The sequence below is a fragment of the Lissotriton helveticus genome, chromosome 9 (genome assembly GCF_964261635.1).
Source record: "Lissotriton helveticus chromosome 9, aLisHel1.1, whole genome shotgun sequence".
Taxonomy (NCBI): Eukaryota; Metazoa; Chordata; class Amphibia; order Caudata; family Salamandridae; genus Lissotriton; species Lissotriton helveticus.
Genome location: NC_136070.1, coordinates 987,892,388 through 987,917,203, shown reverse-complemented (window position 1 = coordinate 987,917,203; position 24,816 = coordinate 987,892,388). Strand labels below are relative to the sequence as shown.

The 24,816-nt window shown below is 39.4% G+C and overlaps 1 protein-coding gene across 1 annotated transcript in view; it reads left to right on the top strand.

Annotated features, from left to right (window-relative positions):
• The window catches only part of DOCK3 (dedicator of cytokinesis 3), a 1,382,531-nt gene that overhangs the window by 981,205 nt on the left and 376,510 nt on the right, over window positions 1–24,816 (top strand). Inside the window, exons 10-13 of the mRNA XM_078661294.1 lie at window positions 8,110–8,191; window positions 9,671–9,731; window positions 10,482–10,629; window positions 17,683–17,771. Coding sequence (XP_078517420.1) covers window positions 8,110–8,191; window positions 9,671–9,731; window positions 10,482–10,629; window positions 17,683–17,771 — 380 coding nt within the window. The remainder of the gene's footprint in view (window positions 1–8,109; window positions 8,192–9,670; window positions 9,732–10,481; window positions 10,630–17,682; window positions 17,772–24,816) is intronic.

Below are 24,816 nucleotides of genomic sequence, written 5' to 3'. Positions count from 1 at the left end.
TGGTGTCTAGAAGGGCTGTCTTTTTCTTGTGGCTAACTTCACTCCATATCAATTCTGAACCAGAGAACCACCTGACAACATCAAAAGAATGCAATATACCTGCTGTTAGAAAAGTTACAGAGTGGCAGATAACAGAGAGAGAGAGATCAAGTTCCAAAGCCTCATCAGTAGCCACTGGTAAAAATTCTGATTTCAACATCAGCTGTCTTGTATTGGTCCGTAAATAGGTCTGTGGGTTCTTGTAAACATAAACTTTCTTTCATCTATGAGAGATTATTCAGATTCTTAACTGTCTATAACATCTTACAAAACTTCTTGGACCAATCCAGTACAGGCCTAATTGGCTGTTTGATGGATATCTTGGCTCCTCAATTCCACTATTAACTCCGGTTAATGAACTCATAAGTACACACATGCTGAGCAAAGCAGAATCCAAATAACTAAGAGAGCATCTAAAAGCTTTAGCAAAACTCGGTGACCCACTCATCACACTTCATAACCCATGGTCCTCTCAGTTATTAAAGGATGCATAGTGTATATTATAAAAGCACTTACAAGCACTCCACTGATGATAAGGCATGCAAACCGAAGCTGAGGGCAGAGGCAGAAAAGAAGAGCTGGGAAGTGTGATTGTAATTCTGGAGAAAAACGAACTTGAGGAAACTCGTTCTGAAGAATCATTCTCCACAAACTGATTCCCCAAATGCTTCCAAAATAATGGAATTATCCAGAACTTGATTCTGTCCTTGTGGATCCTTTGATGTAGAAAAAACTGTGCAGGTCTGCCTTGGCCAGGATCAGAGAAATTTCGTATTTCACTTTTAACAGCGGTTGGTAGGGTATGGAACTTTACACCACTTCTTCCTCTTCCTTGTGAGTGCAATCTTGTTTGTAGGAGTGGGAGACAACCTCAGAACCTACCGGTCTTTTCTCCCATTCTCTTTAATCCCCTTTCTATACCCCTGTGCATCTCCACCTTTCTTCCTTAACTATTGTTTCTTTACGTCAGTCTTTTTGCAATTACATATACCCCAGCTGCTCTACCTACGCCCTAATATGTATATCCCTATTTATACCTTGATGTTTAAGCTGTGCCGATGTTTAAGCTGTGCCTATAAACTAATGCCAATAAACAAAGTGGACAAGTCCTTTTGCAGGTTTAAGGCACGTGATTCCTTGCCCAAACTTAGACAGAAAAGGAGCGCAAACAACAACAGTTGTTTTTTTGGAAACCCCTCACCCACCTACCTGGTAGGTGGCATGCTTAATCATCGGGGCCCAGCTGGATCACCTAATGCAATCCAGCTGAGCTTCAACGCCTGAGTTACAGCGGAGCAGGTTATAAATGAGAAAGTGGTGAAGTGCTATGTGCAGTGTGAATATATGATAACAATATATCTAGGAATCACCCTTGTAAAAGTTTTAATTAAAGGGTTATAGGACATGGGTAATCAATCAATCAATCTGTTAGGGTATCCAGGCATGTCCAGGTCACGAGTGCCATTTGAAATTGTGTAAGTGATGTGATGGTCCGGAGGTGAATGGGGAGGCTGTTCCAGGTCCTTGCTGCAATGTTGGAAAAGGAGCCTCCTCCACTTCTGCTCTAGTAGATGCTAGTGGGCTAGTGAAAGGGGTCGGTGCGTAGTCTTCTTGATGGTTGGTGGAAGTTCAGTAGCTGCTCTACTTCTACCCGTACCTAGTATTTCTACTCTTACTTATACTTTGACACTGTGTATATACCTTAGTACCCAACCTCTGCCTTAGTAAATCTACTCTATTCATACCCTAGTGCAGTGATACTCAAAGTACGGCCCAGGGACTTCTTGTGGCCCTGCTGACCTTCACATATGACCCTCTGCTGAACACCTCACTGGGCTGTTGTTTAGTCTTTCAGAAAGATGTTAAATAAAGGGGCAAGCATTTGTTTACAAGATAACTGAAGGAAAAGAAGCAAATAATGAACCCAGCACCACTTAACTTTAGGAACACATTCATTTTTTTAGACCTCTCTTTTTATACATCTTCAAAATTGAAACATGTATGTTTCATTGACATGCTCAAGCATTTCAAGGTAGTAGATTAAATTATATCAGTGCATTGACATGCTCAAGCATTTCAAGGTAGTAGATTAAATTATATCAGTGCATTGAAAAGTTTTTTTTTTAAAGTGATAGTTTTCAAAAAATGAACATCTTAACATTCTTGCCTCCTCCCACCCAGACAACAATGCCAATAGTGAGCTAGAGGCAAATCATTTATCATGTAGAATCTTCTGGGGGGCCTGGGTTGCTGGTATATATGGACAACAATATAGCTTATTGAATCAAGCACAAGGAAAGTTTTTGTACAGTGCATATCCTGAACACATGTATTTCAAGGTGCTTTTACATTTGATAATGAAGAAAAGGAAGACAAAGTGAAATAAACAGTTGCCTAGGACCACACAATATGATCAAGTGGGGAAGCCGGGCTGATCATAGGTTTTCTGGTTTTACATTTTGCAATTCTATTTCATTCCAATGTATTTATAAAGTTACTTCTTTTTTGCACACTTGACTCTCCCAAGGTAGCAATAGAAAGTAGTGAATGCTTACCCAAGGTGTAGAGATTAGGGGTTTATTTAAAAGGCTGGATATAATTAAACTTTCAAAATGCCTCAATGACTCACTGACTACATACACCATGTATATGCTTCGCTTTCTTAATGCCCACTTTACTGCCACACCGGCCCGCAAAGCACTACTCACACCCCACTGGCATCAATGCAGCCCTTGGGCACACCACAGACCATACTTTGTGCCCCCTGGTAAAATGTTTGTGAGTACCCATGCCCTAGTACCCCAATCTCTGTCTTCACTCTAGTGTCTCTTTACCTCTCTATTGTTCTTGTACATTTTTCTACATACTCCTCATCTTAAACATGACCACTTAAAATACCATGCATCTTTTTACTTGAACATTTATCGTACATCAATATGCGGTTTATTTCTCAAATCAGTTTCACATTTGTGTACTTACTCCCAGTGACTTTTATTTTGCATCTGACAAGTGTATAATGCCTCCCATTAGTGGTGGTAGGACAGAGAATGTTTATGAATTTTTATTGGGCTTACTGTTGAAGAGCCAGGAGCAGTGTCATCTCACAAGCACCTTGCTTTGTCTGTAAAGTGCGAGAAGGTTTAATTGATGGCAGATGACAGATCTTCTGGTAGTAAAGCATGCTGACCGGTTTGTAGAGTCGGATAGTGTCAGTCTCATGCAAACTAGCCAATAGCCTCTCTGTCTGCTGGCGCCCAACAGGATATGAAAGGGGAGATGGAGATTTGCTTTGACAAACTGGCAGAGCTTGCTAATGAGATATAATTGGTCGACAGACCTGGCCCTGAGGCTCATGCTGTTTCAAATTATCATCCAACAAAGCTGCATGGATACATGTACTTAAGGGTGCCTATTGGAAGACAAGCGTGTCCCATATTCTCTTGCCTGACCTTAAAGTTAGAGATGTACAATGTTAATCACACTAAGTCTGTAGGTTGAAGAAATGCATCAGTGACAGATACACACTGCAAGGCGTAGAACCATGGGGCAGGGATTTTTCATTATGATATGGATAGCAGGACCGGACTGGGTACCCAAAGCAGCCCTGGCATTTTTGAAGGACCAGCTTCTGAGAGGAGGGGGAGAGGGGTTGGGGATGTGCAAGTATGAAGCACTGCAGCTTTTGTTACTGGGGGCCGATAATGAAGCACTGCTGCAAAACTGGCCCCCACTCCTGCAGAACCGCCCCCTCTTCCAGCTTCCCTGTAAAATGCCCAAAGCCTGCTACGGCCAGTTTGGCCCTGATGGATAAAGAAGAGAAACTCCAGAGCCATGTTAATTTCACTCATAGATGCATACAAGAATAGATACATGTCCAAGGGCAGAAATTGCATAATAACTGGTAAATTCTGTGACGTGTGGAAAAAACAAGCTGAAGCACACGCTTACCCTCTTCAAAATTACGTACACTCTCAAGTGCATCATTGTAAACCTAGAACCAGAATTTATCATTGACATTGTCTTATTTACCTACACTTGCAGTTGAAAAGTAGCAGAGGCAGCAGAGTTTCCTCTGCAGTCAGGGGAGCCAATTTGGGTAGAGGGCACTCCAGTGTAAATTTTTACAAACCCCATTTTGGGATGGTGAAATTTCTGCCATGAAATATTACCACTGTAAATTGACCTCTGAAATGCTAAATTATGCAGTCATCCTTTCACTGCAGTCAAATTTAGAGAATGTCATCACCCTTTCCAAGTGTTTTTTCAATCACCAATATATGTCCACTAAAAATGACGGCTACTGTAGGCATGGCAGGTGAGCCATCTCAATCTTTGGATGATTTAGTACTGCACCTCAGCAGACCAAAGCACTAGTCACTAATTGGATAGCTAAGCTATTTGACTGTCTACTGTTTTCAGTGGATTCTCTTTTACCATACTCCATCTTCCATACGTGTCTATTTTACAATTTATGGGGCTATTGACAAAGGCATTAATGAATTCATGAGCTTTTGTATTGCTCCTGTAACATTGATGTCCATTTTTCATATCTACTGATTCTCTATCTTACTTCTCTTAATATCTTTGTTCTGCTTTTGGACTCATTGTTTACTGTGCTTTTGTCATATGTTAAAACTCTCAAGATATGTCCCGAATATTGATATTTGCAGTAAAAGGCCAATTTGTACATCTCAAAGCATTTAATGGATTTTTAGGCTTGTTTCATATTAGGATGACCAAATGCTCATGAATGGCCTGTGTTTGATCCATAACTAGAGTTCAAAAGTTATGATTTTGAACTGTTTTGAGGTATGACCCATAAGTTCTGCAGTTTAAAGACTTTGTTCTACATTCAAGAGGAAACTCTTGTATGTCTCATCAAAATGCTTAGTTTTGTTAGTTTTTCCTCCATACACGGAAGTCATACATATTGTTTTTAGTTCTCACCCTCTATTCTCTTAGTTCCATTGATGAACTCTGCAAGGGTCTGACTTACTTTTAAGGACTTGATGGATTGTTGAGTGACGTTAGTGGGTTTTGGTTCCAGGAGTCAGACTTGATCAGAACGGAACCATTTAAAAATTGGTCTCCAAATTCTATGCTACTTAAGTTTCATCCCCTTCCATCTGGCCTCCCCCAGATATATATTTCTTTAATGTGTGTTTTCTGTAGTGGGTAGCAGATTCAATGAACATACAATTTGTATAAACAAAGTACCCAGGAGATTCCGAATTGTAATAGTCCATACAGTTCTAGTGGAACATTTAGATTTATTTGCCACCTATGAGCACTACAAAGGTAAATGTACATATTGTGGTAAATAAATTAATAAACATATTATATTAATAGTCTTTGAATTGTTTTAATAACAGACATCTTTACTCTTTGGTTCGGAAAAGTTTTCTCCGCAAATTCTCTTATGGAGACACACATTCATTTGTTTATTGCCACTGTAGGGGTACATAAAGAATTCCAAGTGTATCTTAATTAACACTCTTTCTTCCTTTATTTTCTCTTTCATAACCTTTAAAATCCTCATCCTCTTCTTCACTGTTACTGTTTTTTCTTTTTTCTCTCTTGTTACTTCTTATCATTTCACCTCAAAACATTTTACTGATTTTGTGTCTTTATCACATTTATCTTTATATATCTATATAGCTTTGAAGAGTTGGATACTGGCAAGGAGGTCATCTTTAGTCAGGGCCATATTCCTGCCATGATCAAATGTGATAAATACAAAAGTCCAAAATATGCACTGACTGAAGATGTTTAAAATACAGTGTTTATTAATTTATCCAAAGCTATTCACTGCATGTTTCAGGTATCAGGCAGCCTCACTCACAGGAGGAGGTCTTAGGGCCTGATTTATATCTTGGTAGTAAGGATACTTAATTTCAATGGCAATGTAGTATCCTTACCTACAAGATGATGGTCTGCTTACCCAATTTAATTGCGGTCAGATATTGGTGTAACCACAGCCGAATCGACTCCATCTCTGTTGCGCTTACACCCTTCCAACAGCCCAACAGAGTAAGGGCAGTTCGGCAGTTGACCTCTATGTCTGCACACGCAATTTATATGGGTGAACAAACAGGTCAGTTTTCACTGTCAGTCCTGTCCAGGAATCCCCTGGTGGTAAGGGTCAGTGAAAACTGGCTGATGTCTCGCTAGCCATCGGTGTCATCTCGCATGGTGAGGGGGCATCTTTTTTTATTTTCAAAAAGAAAATCCCACTTCATGATTTTTTTTGGGAAAATTGAAAATATTAAGTTGGACAATGACTGCGGTTCCGGATAATGCTTTAGAAATGACCACTGGATTGGCAGTGAATTCTAAATTTGCTAGATGGGCACTCAGTCAGGGCGATGGAGTAATTTACTCTGTTGCCCTGATGGAGCAAACTCTATCCAAATTTACATCACCACCTAAGATCTCTCTAAAAGAGATATGTTCTACATTATATATTTTTTTAAACGCATGTGCATTTTCTATTTCATATGTTACTCATAAAATATCTTTATTTGCATTGGAAAATCACACTACATTAAAAACATTCCAATACTTTAAAAGTCCCTTCTTTCATAGGTTTTACAGAACATATACTATCAATGAAAATTAAGACTCATTGATAGTAGAGGAGCCTTTTTGCACCACTCTCTTTACTAAAACAATAAAGTAGCAAAAGATGAAAACATTTGCTCGTACTCAACACTTCTAACAATAAAGTTTTCAGTAAAATTTGAGAAATGGATTCACAAAGATACCTTACACTTTTGAGTAATTTACACTTTTGCGTAAGTTTACTACTTTTTGCTTAATAACAAATTCTAGTGTAAGCTATTACTAAAAAAATGCTAGTAAGTCCTGCACCATCCCATAGAAAATAATGGTGGTAGGGAATTAAAATAAAACCCATACCAATTAATGTTAAATGAAATTGTAGAAAACAGTTAAAAATATAAATACATATATTATAATGTAAAGAAAGGTGTAAAAATAGTACACATTTATTTATCAAAAGTGTAAGTTACCTCTGTGAATAAGGCCCCAAGTGTTTGGATTTCTGCAAAAGTTTCCTCATAGCAGACTCAGTGTCCCCCCAAACAAATGGGTCTTGGCTAAGATCAGCTGCTTACAAAGAAGTGTCAGTCAGTTTTGCTTTATTCGATTTTGGATTTAAAATCATAAAAGCATACAGTTAAAGAAAACAAAAATAAATCATACATACAATAGCACAAAGTATCTACAAATTTAAAAAACATTGGTTTAAAAGACATTTACACTCCAGTGGGGATACTTTCCTTTAAAATTACATATTTCCATACGATAGGCATTCACAGTTCTGCCCTTACATCATGTTCACCCTTAAAGGAGTAAGTTTAATAAAGATTTCCATTTTTATATATGTTGTACACTGGTGCTAAGCGGTTAAGAGCAGGGGAGCTACAATTTTTCGAAGCATAGGATCTTCTACCCAGTGAAGTGTATTTGTTCTGATTAAGATTTTTATAAACCATACATGAAGTTCACATTATTAGAATATATATTCAGTGTTCCCTTTCATGCTGTTTAAGAAAAGTAGTTTAAAGTCAAGAGGGACATCTACTACCAGCCTGTAGTGGCTCCTTTGTGCTGCTCACTAAAGAAAGACATCTAGTAACTGCTTCTGCTTCTGAACGCCTGTGCTACCTGACTCAACAGGGTCATCTCGTACCAGCCTGAAGGATTGCAGCCTTGTGCTGCTGATTCATTAAGAGCATCTAGTAAAGGCCTGTAGTGGCATCCATGTTCTACTAACTCAAGAGGGACATATGATAACGGTCTGTGCAACTGCACCTTAGTGCTTCTAAGTAGTAGGGACATCCAATAACAGCCTGTAGGACTGCACCCTTGTGTTATTGACTGAACTGTGACATTGAGTAGCAGTCTGTGCTAGTGATTACACATTAAAGTCAGACCAATTGATTTTGTCAGTGCTTGTTTTGTCCTTCTGACTGCTGTTTTCCTGCTGACCCTCTCACATGTCATGATTTTCTTCTGCTGTTTGTGTTCTTTCCTGTATGTTTGCAGTGAGCGGTTTTTGGTGCGGCTTAACAAGAATGGCGGCCCGAAGAACCCAGACAAGATCGATCGACTTTGTGCTCTCTTCACGGTAGGTACTGACTATATGGGAACTTGGATGGCTGTGAGTAGAGAGCTGGTTACAGACAATAAGTGTGTTTGATTTACTGATGTACATTAACACTTCAACAGTGCATTTTGGTTCAAACTTACTTTTATTTTGTTCAATTCCGAGTGTATAAAACCAGTACTGAGAAATGGCATGTATAAAAGTTAGATGCATACAACAGTTAGGCTTTTTCTTGAGATAGAAACCTGTAGAGGACTGTGGGGAGACAAGCAGGCAAACATCTTTGGGACTTCTGCCTCTTGAAGCGATAAAAGGTCAGTGAAGTATAGTCTGAAGCGTTATTCATGTGCACCAGAAGAGAGCTTTGAGCACAAGAAACCAGGGAAGCGGGCCACAGCAACTACCCCCACACCAATAGTCCCTCTTTAGTTAGCTTCATTCTCTTCATGAACATGTTCGCTGAGGTGACTGGAGCCAGCCCCTTGCTTTGAAAGAGTTGATCCAGAGTCTCAGCTCAGAAGACTAATGATACTTTATTCCACCATTGGACCATTCTGAAGGAATCCATCAATCCCACCTCCTTCTAAAAGCATCCATCACCCTGAGGGCTGCTGAGCTTATAGGCACATGCATATCATATTTCTCCTGCTATCCTTGAAACCCCTTCTAACGACCTCTTCCTTTCCCTTCTTTACAATCTGTCTACTATTTCCCTTTTTAACATGTGTCACTGATCCTGTTGCCCCCTTCTATCAACCCTGTGCTTCTGTTCCTCTCACCTATTGTCTGACCAGTTTGCTACTTCTGTTTCTTCCTTGCAAACATTTCTTGTAATTTCATTAACACGGAGAACAGCACATTGTTACAGGAATTTGATTCACTGATCTGTGGTTCACTGATCAATTGTTTATTTTCTGTACTTGGGGGAGAATGGCCTGTTTTTTAGCAGATGGCAGGAAATCAATGGGATGGATTGTCGGTAAACTGCATTTCAGATGTATTTAAAAGTTAAATTTGAAGATGACAATGAATGTTGCCATCAGCAGTGATGGAAAAATTATTGAGAACGTAGATGCATGGCTTTGGGAGTCATGTGGAGGTTGGCTGAGATTCTGAGTCACTGTTGGATGTGAAAAAATCTTGAGTTCCGGCGCGGCAATATATTGAAACATTAGTTGCCAAAAAGGTGGGTATATCATAGAAAAAAAAGCTGAATACCATCCCAGACTGAATCACAACTACAAATGGGCTATTGTTGGGGATGAGAATCACAAAAGTCCATGTAGTATGTGTAACAGTTGTAGGTAACTAGTGACTGGTGTTCACAGTTTGAAGTGAGCAACAGTTAGATGTACTCATATATTGAAAATCATGTGTGAAAGCAGGTGGAGACTGGAATAAGAGCTGATGATGAGCCACGTATGGGTGCCATGGGTTGATGCTCTGAAAATACTATGTGTGATGGATATTCTTACTGTGTTCTCCTTTCTCATTCTTCAGGATTTAAGCAGCAAAGACCTGAAGAGAGACCTATACATTGTGGCTCATGTCATCCGAATAGGTAAAGTATGTTTAACTCACTGATGTTTTGAATTTCCTGGAATCAATGTTCTCATTGCTTCATGTACTAGAATTAAACAACAATGCATAATCATAGCAATGCTGCAATGCCACATACCTAGTGCTAACACATAGGCTGGAAGTAGCATACACAGATATGAGCAAGTGGACTTTTGGCCTTCATAGATATTAAAATGCATAGATACACAAGCAAGTAAAACCCTTTGCTATTCTATCCATGCAGTCTACATGTATGACCACAGTGTCCACATGCATAGGTATTTGTGGGCAATGTTTTCCATTGTGGTTTATCTTGGGCTATACTTTTACTGATATAATATAGATACCAACAAAGAATTTCTGTGGTAAAGGCCAAGCCTTTGAGAATCTCAGCTAACCACAGATGTACCATGCATTTGTTATGAAGCATTATCAATTGCCACTGTGCTTAGACCATAGAAGAGTTTGGGTGAACCATATTTGCTTTTCTTGGTGGTATATTTCATGGACATAGAGTTGTTAGGAGAGCATTGTTTGTGTCTCACAATTTCCTCCACATGGCAAGAACCAATGTAAATCCTCTGTTATTGGTAAACACTCCAATAGAAGAGAGGGTGCGAGGAATACCTATTTTGCAATTAGACAGATTTGTTCTATGTTCAAGTCCTTAATTTGCGAATGATACAATAATACATGTGCTGAATGGATTTTAGATTGATATTAACTATTCTCTCAATTTTGTATATCGCAGGCCGCATGCTGCTGAATGATTCAAAGAAGGGTCCACCACACCTGCACTACCGTCGACCCTATGGCTGTGCTGTACTGAGCCTCATGGATGCACTACAGTCCATCTCTGAACTCAAGGAAGAGAAGGACTTTGTCCTGAAAGTTTACACGTAAGTGATAATCTGGAATGGGGAAAAGGATTAAATAATAAACATCTGGGTCACTGAGAGGAAACCATATCATCTGGCAAAAATTTGAGTTACATGACATCTAATAGTGTTTTGTAAGGTCATGTGCAACAAGGACACAATTCAAAAAATGAACAGCAAAATACATTTATTGTGATTAACAGTGCTATGGGTGTGGTGGGATGGGTTTGATAATTGCTTTTGGATGAAGGATAAAACTTCACCTGGGGGACTGAAAACTAAGAAAGGTAATGATGAAAAGCCCAAAAGAGACAGAAACAGAGAGATGGGAGTATTTAAGAATATAGAGACAAAGATTCTAAAGAGAGTTAATAGACTTTTAACATTGAGAGTCTGGGTAACTTCAATGTGCATGTTTCCAAATCTGGGAGTTTCTAAAAATTGTCCACATTATATCTCCAGAATGGAGAATGCACAAATGTATTAACAATGTTCCAGCACAGAAAGCAGCCTGCCTTCTGTATACTTTCCCTCCTGTCTCTTTCATGAATAAAGGTTCCAAAAAGACCAGAGACAGAGACCTATAGTTACTTTTGTAGCAGACACATTTGGTCCACCTAAATTTAACTCAGCAGATATTTCTGGTTCTCTGAGTAATAATTACTCTTCCTCAGCATCTCCAGAATCAGTAAAGGAGATCCTGACTTAGCTACAGCAATCTTAAAATTGGAAGACCTAACTCTTTGGGATGGTCACAGGTCATCACTAATGATAGAAAGCTTTCAAACTCTAAAATACATATTTGAAAACATATTATGTACATTTTGATTGTAGATTTCACATTGCAAAAATACATTTCAAATATAATGTATTAAACATGTATAGCTAAAACTGGAAAAAATTATACATTGCATCTTATTATAGATATCACACATTTCGCTAAACCGTTAAAACCTTTGTACCAATTCATCTTGGACTCTAAAACTGCACCCATTCTATCCTCTATAAATTATCAATATTTTACCACATCTTATCAAATTTTGTACCACCCTTTAACTCAATTCCTAAAACTACTCATACATTGTGACTTTTACAAATGTACTGTACCACATCTTATGTGATTTTAGAGACTTCTTAATTTGTATGTTAACTGATCCTGTTATTGACAAAGCAATGGCTATAAATGTTCTTCCTCCTACGTTCAGGTCCTCTGTATGGAGGCTTATAAAAGGGCAGAGCATTATAACACGATTTGTCCAGGAACTCGTAAACTAAAACATGGCCTGGTAGTATGATGTCAACTTTGGATTACCCCACACCCTATTCACCATATTCAACTAAGCCCTTACTTTATCCTTCTTTGGTCTGCAGTGGAGGGAATTGATATTGGTATTAATCTTGTGCAGAAACTAGGGAGGGACAATAACATAACACCCACTTGACAAAACATTTAATTCACCTCAGATTTTTACTTCTTATGCATATTAAATTAAACTTACAACTTCTCTCCATACTGGCAGGGTACACCATCTCTCTATCATTTGACAAAAGTATCATCTAATATATGTCATAGGCACTTCTTAAAAATTTATACGATTGTCTAATCTCTTCCAACAGGTTTTTAGTCAAGTCCAGTGTACTATTTGTCCTGGTTAGGGGTAATGTTCTGAAGGTGCTAAGGGGCAATGGTCTGAAGGTGCTAAGTATTTTTTGGTATGATGAAGAATTCAATCTCTTATGCTCAATATTTATTCATTGGACTAAATACCTGGATTTTACTTGGGCTTTCGGCAATGTTCAGTAGGGATAATACTAATCTTCTCCTACATCCTAATTGTTTGATAGTCAAAAGTGAAAACATATTTTGGCAACCTTTTAACATCCTATAGAGGCTATTATGAGCCTTGAGTATGTTTTAAGATCTGTAGAAGGCTTCTTTGCTCTTGTACAGACTCGTCAGTGTCTTATATCATATTTTAAGAACTTTTGGGTAAGTGGGAAAAACATAGCAAATCATATGTCTACAAACTGAACATCTGTTCTGTTTCATGTTGATGGATTTCCCATTTTTGCCCTGCCTGCCATCATCATACATAGTGTTATCTTATGATTTATTTCCAAAGCACTCATTGCCAGATGCTATTTAATTATTTAAAAGCCAGATTTTCAGCTGAAGACAAAAACAAGGTACGTTTGTTTCTGCCCACATACATGAAGGGAGAAAGTACCAGAGTTTGGGCACTGCTGTTAAACAGTGCACACTCACTGGTCCTAATACTATCACTGGTTCTACTGGTGATAAGCATGAATTGGTTTACCAATCTGAGGGAACATGGTGGTTGATAGAAAGAAAATGTATAGACACAAAGGAAGGGCGATCTGAGGTGTTGGGCTTTATGGATAACTGTTATGAACTTAAAGATAACCCAGTAAAGAATTGGTAGCCAGTTTAGAGATTGCACTGCTAGGGACATAGGCGATATTCTGCCAGTTCTTGTGCATTCTAAACATGTTTAAGTCGACGTATGATTTTGCCTAGACAATCAAGGTAAATTGAATTGGCATAGTGGAGATGTGATTGGATGATAGTGCTCACTGCTGGAACGTGTAAACAGGGATCCATGAATGGAAGAATCTTTATTTAGAAGGTGAAGGTGGCGTAAATAAGTGTGGGCCACATTCATGGACTTGGCTTCTACAGACCGCATGCCGCCGAGGAGCACTCCTAAATACAGACTTTGTCAAAGAATCTCATGGGTATGTTCTTTTATCTGGCCATGAGGCCATTTGTCATTCTATGACTAATAAAGCAGGTAATTAAGATCTTTTGGGTTGGGTTAATCTTGAAGACATTTTTGACCATCCATCCCCTGACGACTGTGAGGGCCTCTGTTAAAGGACTCATCTTTTGTTGCAGAACTCTTGCACACCAGATAGATTAAATATAAGCTGTTATCAGCATACATGTAAAAGCATATCCTGGTTGGTTGAACGACTGGGCAAGGGGCTGAATGTACATGTAAACAGAAAGGTGAGAAGATTACCCCTTGTGGGACCTCACAGTAGATGTTGTGTGATTTTGAATATGCAGGGGAAGAATGACTAATTGTGATATCTTTAAAATGAAAGATGGTATACATCTCAGAACTGTACCAATAATATGCACTGCTTCCATTGTCTTAAGCAGGATATTTTGGTCAATGGTGTCAAATGCGGCTGTAAAGTCTAAGAGGTCTAGCATGCCTATTTCCTCTTTATCAAAGAGATGGTAAAGGTCATCAATGGCTGCTAGAACCACAAGTTCTCTGCTGTGACCTGGACGAAAGTCTGTTTGTTACCTTTCCATTATGTCATTCATTTATGTAACGTTCTGATGCAGGGCCATTTGCTCCAGATTTTGGCACATGTAAGGGAAGACTCAAACTAGGTTCACATCCCTAAGGTGCAGCAAATGTGGTCTATCAGTAGTTACAGACTTTCATATGGCGGTGTGAGAGTGGGCCCAGAGGAGTCAGCTTGCCTGTAAAATCAATGTGAAACTCAGGGTAGATGATTAAATGAAATGCTAATAATAAAGGTTTCTAGTTTGGAAGTGTTTTAATCTTCAATGCGTCATACACAAATTAGAATCCTGATTGGCAGTATTGCTACATTAAAGAGTATTGACCAATTTTCATGAATCATTTCAAGGTGGTAGGTGCTTTAGAGATGAAGAATTTAGGCCAGGATGTATGGCTTTATATATCAGTTGCAAACTGGAAATCGGGTCATTTGCAACTGCTAAAAAGGGTTGTAGCATATAATAAACCTATTTTGCAAGTCCTTGACCTCTTACCGACTCCCAAAATAGATTTTGCGAGTCGCTAGTTGGAAGGGGCTTGCCAAGGGCATCCCTTCCTGATAAAGAGTAGCCGGGCGATGTGAGAATATTTTACAACGGCAAAACAATCGCAGTTACCACCAATTTCAAATTAGTGGTAAGCCAGTTGCAAACGGGAAGCAGGCTCCCATGGACCACTGCCTGCTCTTTTATTTTTATTTTTGAATTGCATCCTGTTTTCATTTAAGGAAAAGAGGCTGCATTTAAAATGACATGGTGTTCTACTGACCCTGGCAGGCCACCATTCCTGTGTGTGCTAGCCATTCCCAATGGGTCGCAAAATGCGACCTGCCTTATGAATATCAATGAGGCAGCTCCTTTGCGACCCATTTGGGGATCACAAACAGTGCATCAGACACTGTTGTACATTGAGAAACAAACAATGAAGAAAGTCATTTATTTTTTATCATTGTGCATTTATTTCAAGAAATCTTGCACAAAAGCTACAGCTGTCTTTGTAAAATTATAAGACTTTTCTTGTGTAAAACTGTGTGGACAGCGTTTAGCCTGTCCCCCCTGAGAGTGACCTTGTTTCTTAACTCTCATGATGTTACTAAGAAAAGGAACTCTCCTTCACATATACAAATGACATGCTGCAAATAAGTCTGCCATTCCCTATGCATTATGAAATCTCTTTTCAAAAGACCTACTTTTTACTTTTCAAAAAGTGTACTAAGTATTTAACATAATGTAAAATACAAAACATCTACATTAGAGTGCAAAATGTAATGAAATTATCTTAATGTGCCAATCTAGGTAATGCAGTTAGCTCACTTGAGAAAAGGAGACTGGGAACGGGAGATCAAGGGGTACAATATAACTGAACTAGAGTAAAAGTAACACTACATTGTTGATCTATAGGATAATGATAAATTAATTTTAAACTTATAAAATGAGCCTTACTTGTAATTGGGGTACCTGAAAAGCAAAAGCAAATGTTAAAATCAGTTGCAGCCCAAGATTTGCTATATGTATTGCCATTTTTAAATAATTTTATTGTGCATGATCAGAATAAAGTCAAGCTTTATTTGTTTGCCTGTGCGCATATATATATATATATATATATATATATATATATATATATATATATATATATATATATATATATATATATATATATATATATATATATATATATATATATGTATATATATATATATGTATATATATATGTATATATATATATATGCACACGCACATATATATTCATATATATATGTAGAATCATTGCATGGTAGGGTACCTTGGAGTCCAGTCTAAATACCGATTCTCATCAATATGTATGTGGAACCAATAGAATCTTTGTATGAAGGCAGTGGAGGCGCATTACAGTACACTGATGACACACCTTAAAAGGTCTTTGATTCCATAGTATCATCACTCTATGACAAGTGCTCATTAAGCTGTAAAAGTGGATGCCAAATAACTATCTGCATCGCAACCCAAAAACATAATTTATTCCTTGTCACCTAAATCCAATAGCACCTTTGACCAGCTTAAGGAACTGTGGGGCATATTATCAAGGGGGCGATAGGGAAATATCGCCGCTAAGCGGTGATAATTCTATCGCCCTATTAGCAAGCTGTCGCTAACAGCAGTTAGCGACAGCTTGTAGGCAATAGCGAGCGGTTTGGGGCCCGCTTTGCATGTCAGCGATATTTATCGCTAATGACATGCAAAGTGGGCGTACCCAACCTGTTAGCGACTGAAATTAGTTGCTAACATCGCTCTCGCCTATTACCAACACATGCGTAGCGATGGAAATATTCGCGCTTAGCGCGAATATCTCCAAAAACTAACACCTGCTCAGACCAGTTCTTAGCAATTATATCCAATGAGAGGTGGATATAATGGCTGAAACTCTGTTAGCGATAATGCGTGAATATCGCTGTATTCTCTGCGATATTCATGAATTTTGCCGCTGTTGCCGGGAATTTGATCACTTTTGAGATAAACGTTGCTAATAGCACGTTATCTCAGCGATAAAATCCGGTGATGCGCGGCGATAAAAAAATTGCCACTAAGCCTACTTAGCGATAAATATCGCTATTTGTTGGTAATATGCCCCTGAATTCTATAGCGATCTCAGTGAGTATTTCGATTGATACATCCCTTTTCATGAGACTTCATATAAATACAGCCTCAAAAACAGAAACCTTCTACATTTAGGCTCTAAGGAAAATTCTTGTGGTATATGACCATTTCAAATTTGTGGTGAATGCACTGATTGCGCCTAGACTAGACTATTGAAATACAATTTTAACAGGCATAACACAATATGCAGTCAATCCACTGAAATCCGCTTTCAACCCCATCACAAGATTAGTCTCCTCTTCATAAATAATATGATCCCATATCTCCTATCCTTGCTGCTTTATGTTGGCTACCCAGTGCTTCACACTCACTAAGATGACTCACACAGAAGGCTCTACATCTCCGCATACAGTCTTACCGTATAACTCTACATAAAATCACTCAAGGCAAATGAGGCCTATGAATCAAGGATGCTCTCTTACTAGAAAGCTCCCAATTTAGAACACTCCATGTCCAGTCCATCATATATTACTCTCAAGCTATGGAACTCTCTACCAAAGCACTTGAGACTGAATTCAACATAGGCCAGACGGCATCCCTGGATGTCTTTCCTTTGATGGATAAAGACTAATTAGTTCATTGTCCATCTCCTCAACAAGGAGCTCACTAAACATTACACCTCCATGTTTAATAAACATACTGACTTGTTTTATAGGACCAGGGATTTATGATTGTTCTAAAATTCAATTCATCTTTCTGTAATTGTTGAGCACTCATATGCACTTGAGTAGCAGAATACCACATAAATGATAATTAAAATAGCTCTGATATATTCCTCTGATCTCACAAATACTCTTAACAACAGCCTAGTTATTCATGATTAAAACAGATTTCCTATTCAAAGTTCTAAATGTGGTTGTCTGGTATTATGTGACTGGTAGGTTAAGGGAAACAACCTAAGTGACAAAATGAAAACTGTGAAGAAGGGCATGGTGGCGAAAGCAGGCAAAAATTGATATTTGAAAACAGTAAGGCAGCAGAAGGGAAAATGGATGTTAAAAGATTAATAATAACTAGGAAGATTGTGGAAGAAGGGATTGCTCATTAAAGAAAAGGTAACTATTGTGGTTACTAAGTTTTATCTTCTCTTCTCATTGCAGGTGTAACAATGAGAATGAATGGTTTCAGGTGCATGAGAACATCATCCGGAAGTCAAGTACCAAGTATACAGCTCCCAGCTCAAATTATGGTATTGCAGAACCTATCCGCTGACTGGTTTTCCCCCATTATGTATTCTGATTTCATGTGATTTTCAAATGGTATAGTTCAGTGTGGCTTTGGGTGTACTTGTACATGTGTACATAAGCTCCTGGCTTCAAGAAACTTATTCATAAAGATGTGTTATGAGTGAATGCAATTTAAATCCATACTCGAGGAAAATTGTTTGTGAATCAGGCCCTTCGTTTACTATGGGATTTCAAGTGTACTACCATACATATGTCAGGATAACTGGGGTAGAGTAACAACTTCAACACAATGACTGATATGGCTCAGGCTTCAGGGTTTGTGAGTGATCTGGCCACATGCTAAATTCATTACTAGAAGTGAGACTAATTTTGACTTTAGATTTTTGGTATGTGTTTAAGTCGTTATTTATTTTAATGTAATGCACTTACCTGAGTTCTGAAGTCGAAGACACCGCGTAGTTTGAAAATAACACAAAGAGCATCTTCAAGATAGATAATGCCTGAAGCTTAATTTCATTCGGGGATTGCATATCCAAGTTGTGTTACATTTTTTATTTAAGCGATAGCTGCAGTCTGGCTAGCCCTCAGATAGAAGAGTGCTGGCTCTCTTCACCACTCATTTGTCCGTTTCTTAGTTTGCAACGCTTGAGATCCCATGTGTGTTGCGAAATATGATTTTCTTCAGATTTTTCTGGTGAGTTATCAGCTAGGTTTTACAATGGGTTACCATCACAGATGACTATTTTATGGGGTCTAGAACATGATGTAGTTTGCTGATAAACACCTTTTATACTTTATGAAATGCATTAGTGTTTTTGACTTTGTGAAATTTAGTGAGAAATCGTGATGGTGTGTACTACCAGGTGAAGAAATGGAGTTTAGGGACTTGTTTAGAATTTAGGGGGGATATAAGATCCTCCAATTCCTGGGGGAAACTCTACTTTTAAAATACAATCCACCAGCGGCATTTCACTATGATTGAAGAGAATTATGATTGAAGAAATTCAGGTGGTGGACTGTACTTAGTACTTAGTAATTCCATCAGAAAATGGAAGATCTTCGGATTCCTCCAAACTCCAGATGGGCTGTTAAATTCGGATCTTTGAAGGATCTGATTTTAACAAATACAATGAATGTATGAAACATGACTTACAAAAGCGCATGGAGTGTCCCAGCGCTGAGTTTTCAGTCATCAACAATGTACAGTGAGATCCTCTAATCTAGTTGGACGAGCCGACTCTTCAACCTTTTCTTAAACAAGGCGGTAGCTGCTACAGAGCGTAGGTCCAATGGGAGATTATTCCAAGCAACTGGTCCGAGGTAGGAGAAGGTCCTTCCGCCCATTCTCATGCAACAAATCTTAGGGATCTTTGGCAGAAGGCAGTGGCCTCACTACAGGTTTCCTGAGGAGGCATTGTTGAGTTGAGTATTTACATCTGTTGCACCTTGTCCCCTCTAAGCCCCCGTCCCAGCCACACGCATCCCTGCCCTCGCGCTCATCACACATGACATCAGCTGGCATTCTAGAATGCCAGCTGGTGGTTTGCTTTGACAGTTGACATTTGTCATTATTAATTGAGCCTGTGACCTGTAGGCACCCTTCCTTCCACCCGGTGTGTTGTTCATTCTACTTTACATTAAACTTGAACTTCGGAGCTTCTTTGTGTGCCCTCATTCTTTACATTGTTGGCGAAGAGGCACAACACACCAGGGAACCCACGTTAAGGTAAAATAATGTAACGGAAGAGGAGGAAGATTAATGAATCTGACCGCGGTGAGATAAGATCGATATTGTAACAGAGCACTGTCATCCAAGGCGGACTCGAATGGTGTGATTGAAAAAATCTAAGTTTCAAAGAGTGACTACTTTGTGAGCAGAACGAAAATTACCTCAGACGTGAACTCTGACAGAAGTATATTCTGAAGATATAATATATCTGAGGTAAGAGAACGACGAATGCTGACGTGTGGTGATGTAAGCGAGGAACCGGGAAGAAAGTTTAACGCGTGAAAGGAAATTGAGCTAAAGTCTTCACACAAACAAAGTGCACAGAGAAGGAGTGTGACGTAATGACGTAGTGCACATCCCAGCGCCATATTGGAATAAGAAAAGTCAATGTTAAAGACTTTATATTACTCACAGAAAAAGTGCCTGAGACCATTTTGAGGAAACAAGGAAATACATGAGAAAAGCACCGCAAAGCATTCAAATCCTGGAACAAACCAGCTGAGGTACAGATCGGAGCATAGGGATCTTCGGGCATGTATAACAAGTGAGCCATTTATTGAGGAAAAGAAAACGTTTCAAGTTAAGAGTGGATTTAAAAGACTTAATGCTATAAACTGTTTTTAAAAAAGTATTGGAACTGCTAGTACATAGTAAGGATTAGAAATAGCGCATAGAGCAGTAATAAAGCAAGACATTCTCTGAAAAAAAAAATTTACGTTATAAAACATGGCAACTGGTAATATATACAACCTATCACCCCCACAATTGTTTCTGTCTGGTAAGGGGGAACCTCAGATAAAGTAGGAGGAATGGTGTGAATTTTTAAATAATTACATATCAACTTTTGATAAGCCAGATGAACCTTTACCAGCAGAAGAGAAAAGAAAATACTACTGCACTGCTTAGGTGCAGGTGGACTGAAGGTGTAAAATAGTATAAACAAGAAAGTACGTAAGGGAGCACAAGGAGACGTGTTTGCAAATGCAATGGAAGACTTAGACAATTATTATAAGCCCACTGTGTGTGTAGCAGTTAATAGATATACATTTTACAGACGTAGGCAGGGAAAAGAGGAGAGTATTGAAGACTACGTCTCTGCATCAAAAAATGTAGCTCTGACATGTACATTTGAAAACATACATGACGATTTAATAAGGGACCAAATAGTAATGTGTGCAGAAAATCCAAACATACAGGATGCCTTATGGGCCAAGGGAGAGAAACCGCTCCAAGAAGTGATTGAGATAGTAAAAAAAAAAGAAATGCCTGGTCGATGTGCTAAAGCCGTGCTAAAAGAAGATAAAGAGAAACGGAAGGAACCCAGTGTGGTGGCTAAAATAAGTTGCGGAAAAAAGAAGCACATAGACAGGAAAAGTAGAGTTAATGAAGAAACAGAATATAAAGGGAGTACAAGAAATGTTGGGGAACTCAGTAAATGTACTCAATGTGGTCTAGTGGGGCATTTTCAAAAAGTGAGTTTTAGGAAAATAAAAGGAAAAGTGAAATTTGTGGAAGAGAATGAGGAATATGAATCGGAATCCTCGGATGAGTCAGAGTACAACTTATGTGTGCTCAACATAACGGAAGGTGAAACAAATGAGGAGAAGGAGTAAGGTAAAAAGAAAAAAACCTGTGTATGCGATTTCCATAGGAGGAGTGAGCATAGAAATAGTAGCCGATTCAGGGTCACCTTGTACGATTGTAAATAGAAAGATAAGGAAGGAGAAATTCGAAAATAAACTAGAGAAAGAGTTGGAATCTGCTGATATTACCCTAAGAACATTAACTGGTGAACCCATTGAGTTGATTGGTTGTAGAGAGCTGGAATTTGATTTCAAAGACAGAAGCACAACTAGTAAATTATACATCTCAGCCACAGGTCCATCGGTGCTAGGATGGAAGGACCAAGGAAAATTGGGGATCAAATTCAATCCCAACAGATCAGAACCTGTAATGGTCTTACAAATGGAGAAAGTATGCGAATCAAAGTTTCCTGCCACATTCCCTAAAGTGTTCAATGGCACCATAGGAAAGTTGAAAGGATTTCAACATAAGATAAAACTAAAAGAAAACGCAATTCCGTGTATACACAAGGTGAGACACATTCCATTTTAACTCAGAGAAGAATTAAAGAGACAAATTGATGATTTGCAAGAAGCAGGCATAATAGAACCGATAGAATCTTCTGAGTGGGTTGCACCCTTGGTCGTGGCCCTCAAATCTAATGGCCAATTGAGGTTGTGCATTGACTTGCGCGACCTCAACAGAAATATCCTGGTTGACCATTACCCACTCCCATGAAAGGCATGAAGGTCTTCTCAGCAATAGACCTTGCTGCTGCGTACCATCAGGTTCCTCTACACCCAGAAAGCAGGCATCTCACTAGCTTCATTTCGCCTTTCGGGTGCTACAGATTCAAAAGGGTACCCTTTGAATTAGCTTTGGCAGCAGCACTATTCCAGAGGCTCATGCATGAACTGTTTAAAGGAATTAATAAAGTGCTCATATTTCAAGATGACATTCTAGTGATGGGCAAAGACCAGGAGGACCACGATCTGAAATTAGTGCATGTACTGAATATACTTGAAAAGTATGGAATGACCGCAGAGCGAAGGAAGTGCAAGTTCGCAGAAAGAAAAGTAACATACCTGTGACATGAGATAACACCGGTGGGAATAAAACCCAAAGAAGAACTACTAAAGGCAATCAGAGAAGCACCGGTTTCCAGGAACAAAGATGAACTCAGAGCATTTTTGGAATTGGTGGAGTTCTATTCTAAGTTTGTGAGGAACTTTTCGACAAAGACCTATTGCATTAGACAACTATTAAAATCTAGGAATAAGTTTGAATGGTCTCTAGAATGGGATGAAAGTTTCAAGACACTCAAGCAGGAAATCTGCAAAGCACCACCCCTTCAAGGTTTTGACACGACTCTTAACAGCATCGTCATAATTGATGCTAGTGGAAGAGGTATTGGTGCAGTCCTCACACATTCTGATAGTGAAGGGAAAGAAGAAACAATAGCCTTCGCATCCCACTCGCTTACACCAATGGAGGAAAAATATTTCGTAATAGAGAGGGAAGCATTAGCTTGTGTGTGGGGACAAGAACATTTTCGACAATATATCTGGGGGTAAAAAGTCACCTTACGGTGCGACCACAAACCGCTCTAAAAAGTGTTTACCGTTAAGGGACTATATAACGCATCACCTAGACTGGCACGTCTGTCTGTGAGGCTACTAGATTACAACTATGAGGTGCAGTACTTGCCGGGTACTAAAAACATAGTAGCTGATTTCTTGAGCAGGCTACCCCTTCAGGACCATGAGGAAGTTACAGACAAAGACGAAGGATTTTGTGTGGCTAGCATCATTGAGGAGCTCCCCAGCATACAAAATGAGGACTGGATTATGGCATACAAAAAGGATGAGACAATGCAGGAAGTGCGTAAACTCATTGTTGATGGCTGGCCCAGCAAGAAGAGTATAAAAAAAGAGCTTAGACCATTCAAGGAACTCAGAAGTGAATTGTCGAGAGAAGGAGAACTCATCTTGAGACAGGGTAAGGTTATACCACCAGTCTCACTGAGGAAAAGAATATTAGACATATGCCACGAAGGACACCTGGGTATAAACAAAACTAAACAAAGGATTAATAACTGGTATTGGTGGCGAGGATGTGACTTGGAAATTGAACGAGCAGTGAGCAACTGTATAAAGTGCGAAAATTCAGACAAATCACAGATTACGATGAAATCACCTCTTCAACCATTACAATGTCCCGGGATGCCGTGGGAAAGAGTGGGCATTGACATTATGGACCCATTAGGTACAAGGAGGAACATGTACAAATTGTTGTCATGGTGGACCATTTCTCGAAATGGCCGGAAATAAAGATATGCCATAAAGTAGAGACACCGGACATAGTCACATTCCTGGCTAAAGTATTCACAAGGGAAGGCATACCAAAAACCATTGTGAGCGTCAATGGAAGCCAATTCACTTCAGGAGGATTCAAAAGGTTCATAGAAAGGAATGGTATAAAACATAAAACAACATCGGTGTACCATCCTGCTGGAAATGGGGCGGTAGAATGCTTCAATAGAGTAGTTAAAGGCACTATACAACTCGCAAACAACAATGGGCTGTGTTGGATGAAAGAGGTGTACAAGATGATCTGGGCATACAGAATTGCACCAAGCGAAAGCACACACTTCAGCCCTTTCGAGTTCATGAGAGGGAGAACACCCTTATCCAAGGACAATGTTGGATGGCTCAAGACCGCAAGGAGAGCAGAATGGTCGAGTGCGTCAGCCAGGAAAAGCATCCAAAGGAAACAAAGCGCTTGCAAGGAAAGGTATGATGCTAAACATAAGAGCAAAGAAATCAATATCAAAGAAGGAGACAGAGTGAGAGTGAAGGAGAGTGGATTTGTTGAAAAGGATCAAAATAGATTTACACAACCGTTAGTAGTGGAGAAAGTCTTTTGCAATTCCGCCCTCCTCAGCGATGGGAAAGTGTGGCATGCTTCAGCACTATCAGCTTGTACATCCACAGAGAGAGAAAAAGAAGAAAGAAACAACGATCAGACCACTGGTAGGTCTATTCTGCATGAGGAACAGGAGTACACAAGTAAGAAAGACTACTATGACTGGTTGTTCAACGAGGAGTCAGAGACGGATGGAGAGAAGAAAAGCACACCTACACCATATCTCTACAATGGCAATGCGGTTGGTAGTGACAAGGCGCATATCGAGTCCATCGGAGTATACAGAGACACAGGGACCAGTAGCTCTGCCGGGTCACCTGGCGGGATGAGTGGGTGCCCGTCTAAGGAAGGTCAGGACCAAGAGGAAGTTATTGACAAAGAAATAGACCCTGACACCAGCAATGCTGAGAGTTTTACAGGGACAGAGGGCATCATAGAGGCATTCTAGAATGCCAGCTGACGGTTTGCTTTGACAGTTGACAGTTGTCATTATTAATTGAGCCTGTGACCTGTACGCACCCTTCCTTCCACCCGGTGTGTTGTTCATTCTGAAGGCAGTGGAAAGCACACAAGTGCAGAGTAGTGTGTTCTTGGTAACAGGCTAAGTAGAATGTGGGCTGCTATATTTTGGACCACTTGAAGCTTGTTAAGCAAATTGTCTGGAAGTCCCATATATAGGGCATTTTCAGAAGCCCAAAACATGTTTCGATCATAAACATAGGGGCTTATCACAAGTCTGCCATTCCACGGATCGCCAGACTCTTTAGGGCATGGCCGTGGCAATCTCCCGACCGCCGTATTAGGACCAGGGTGGTTGGGCCACCCTGGTA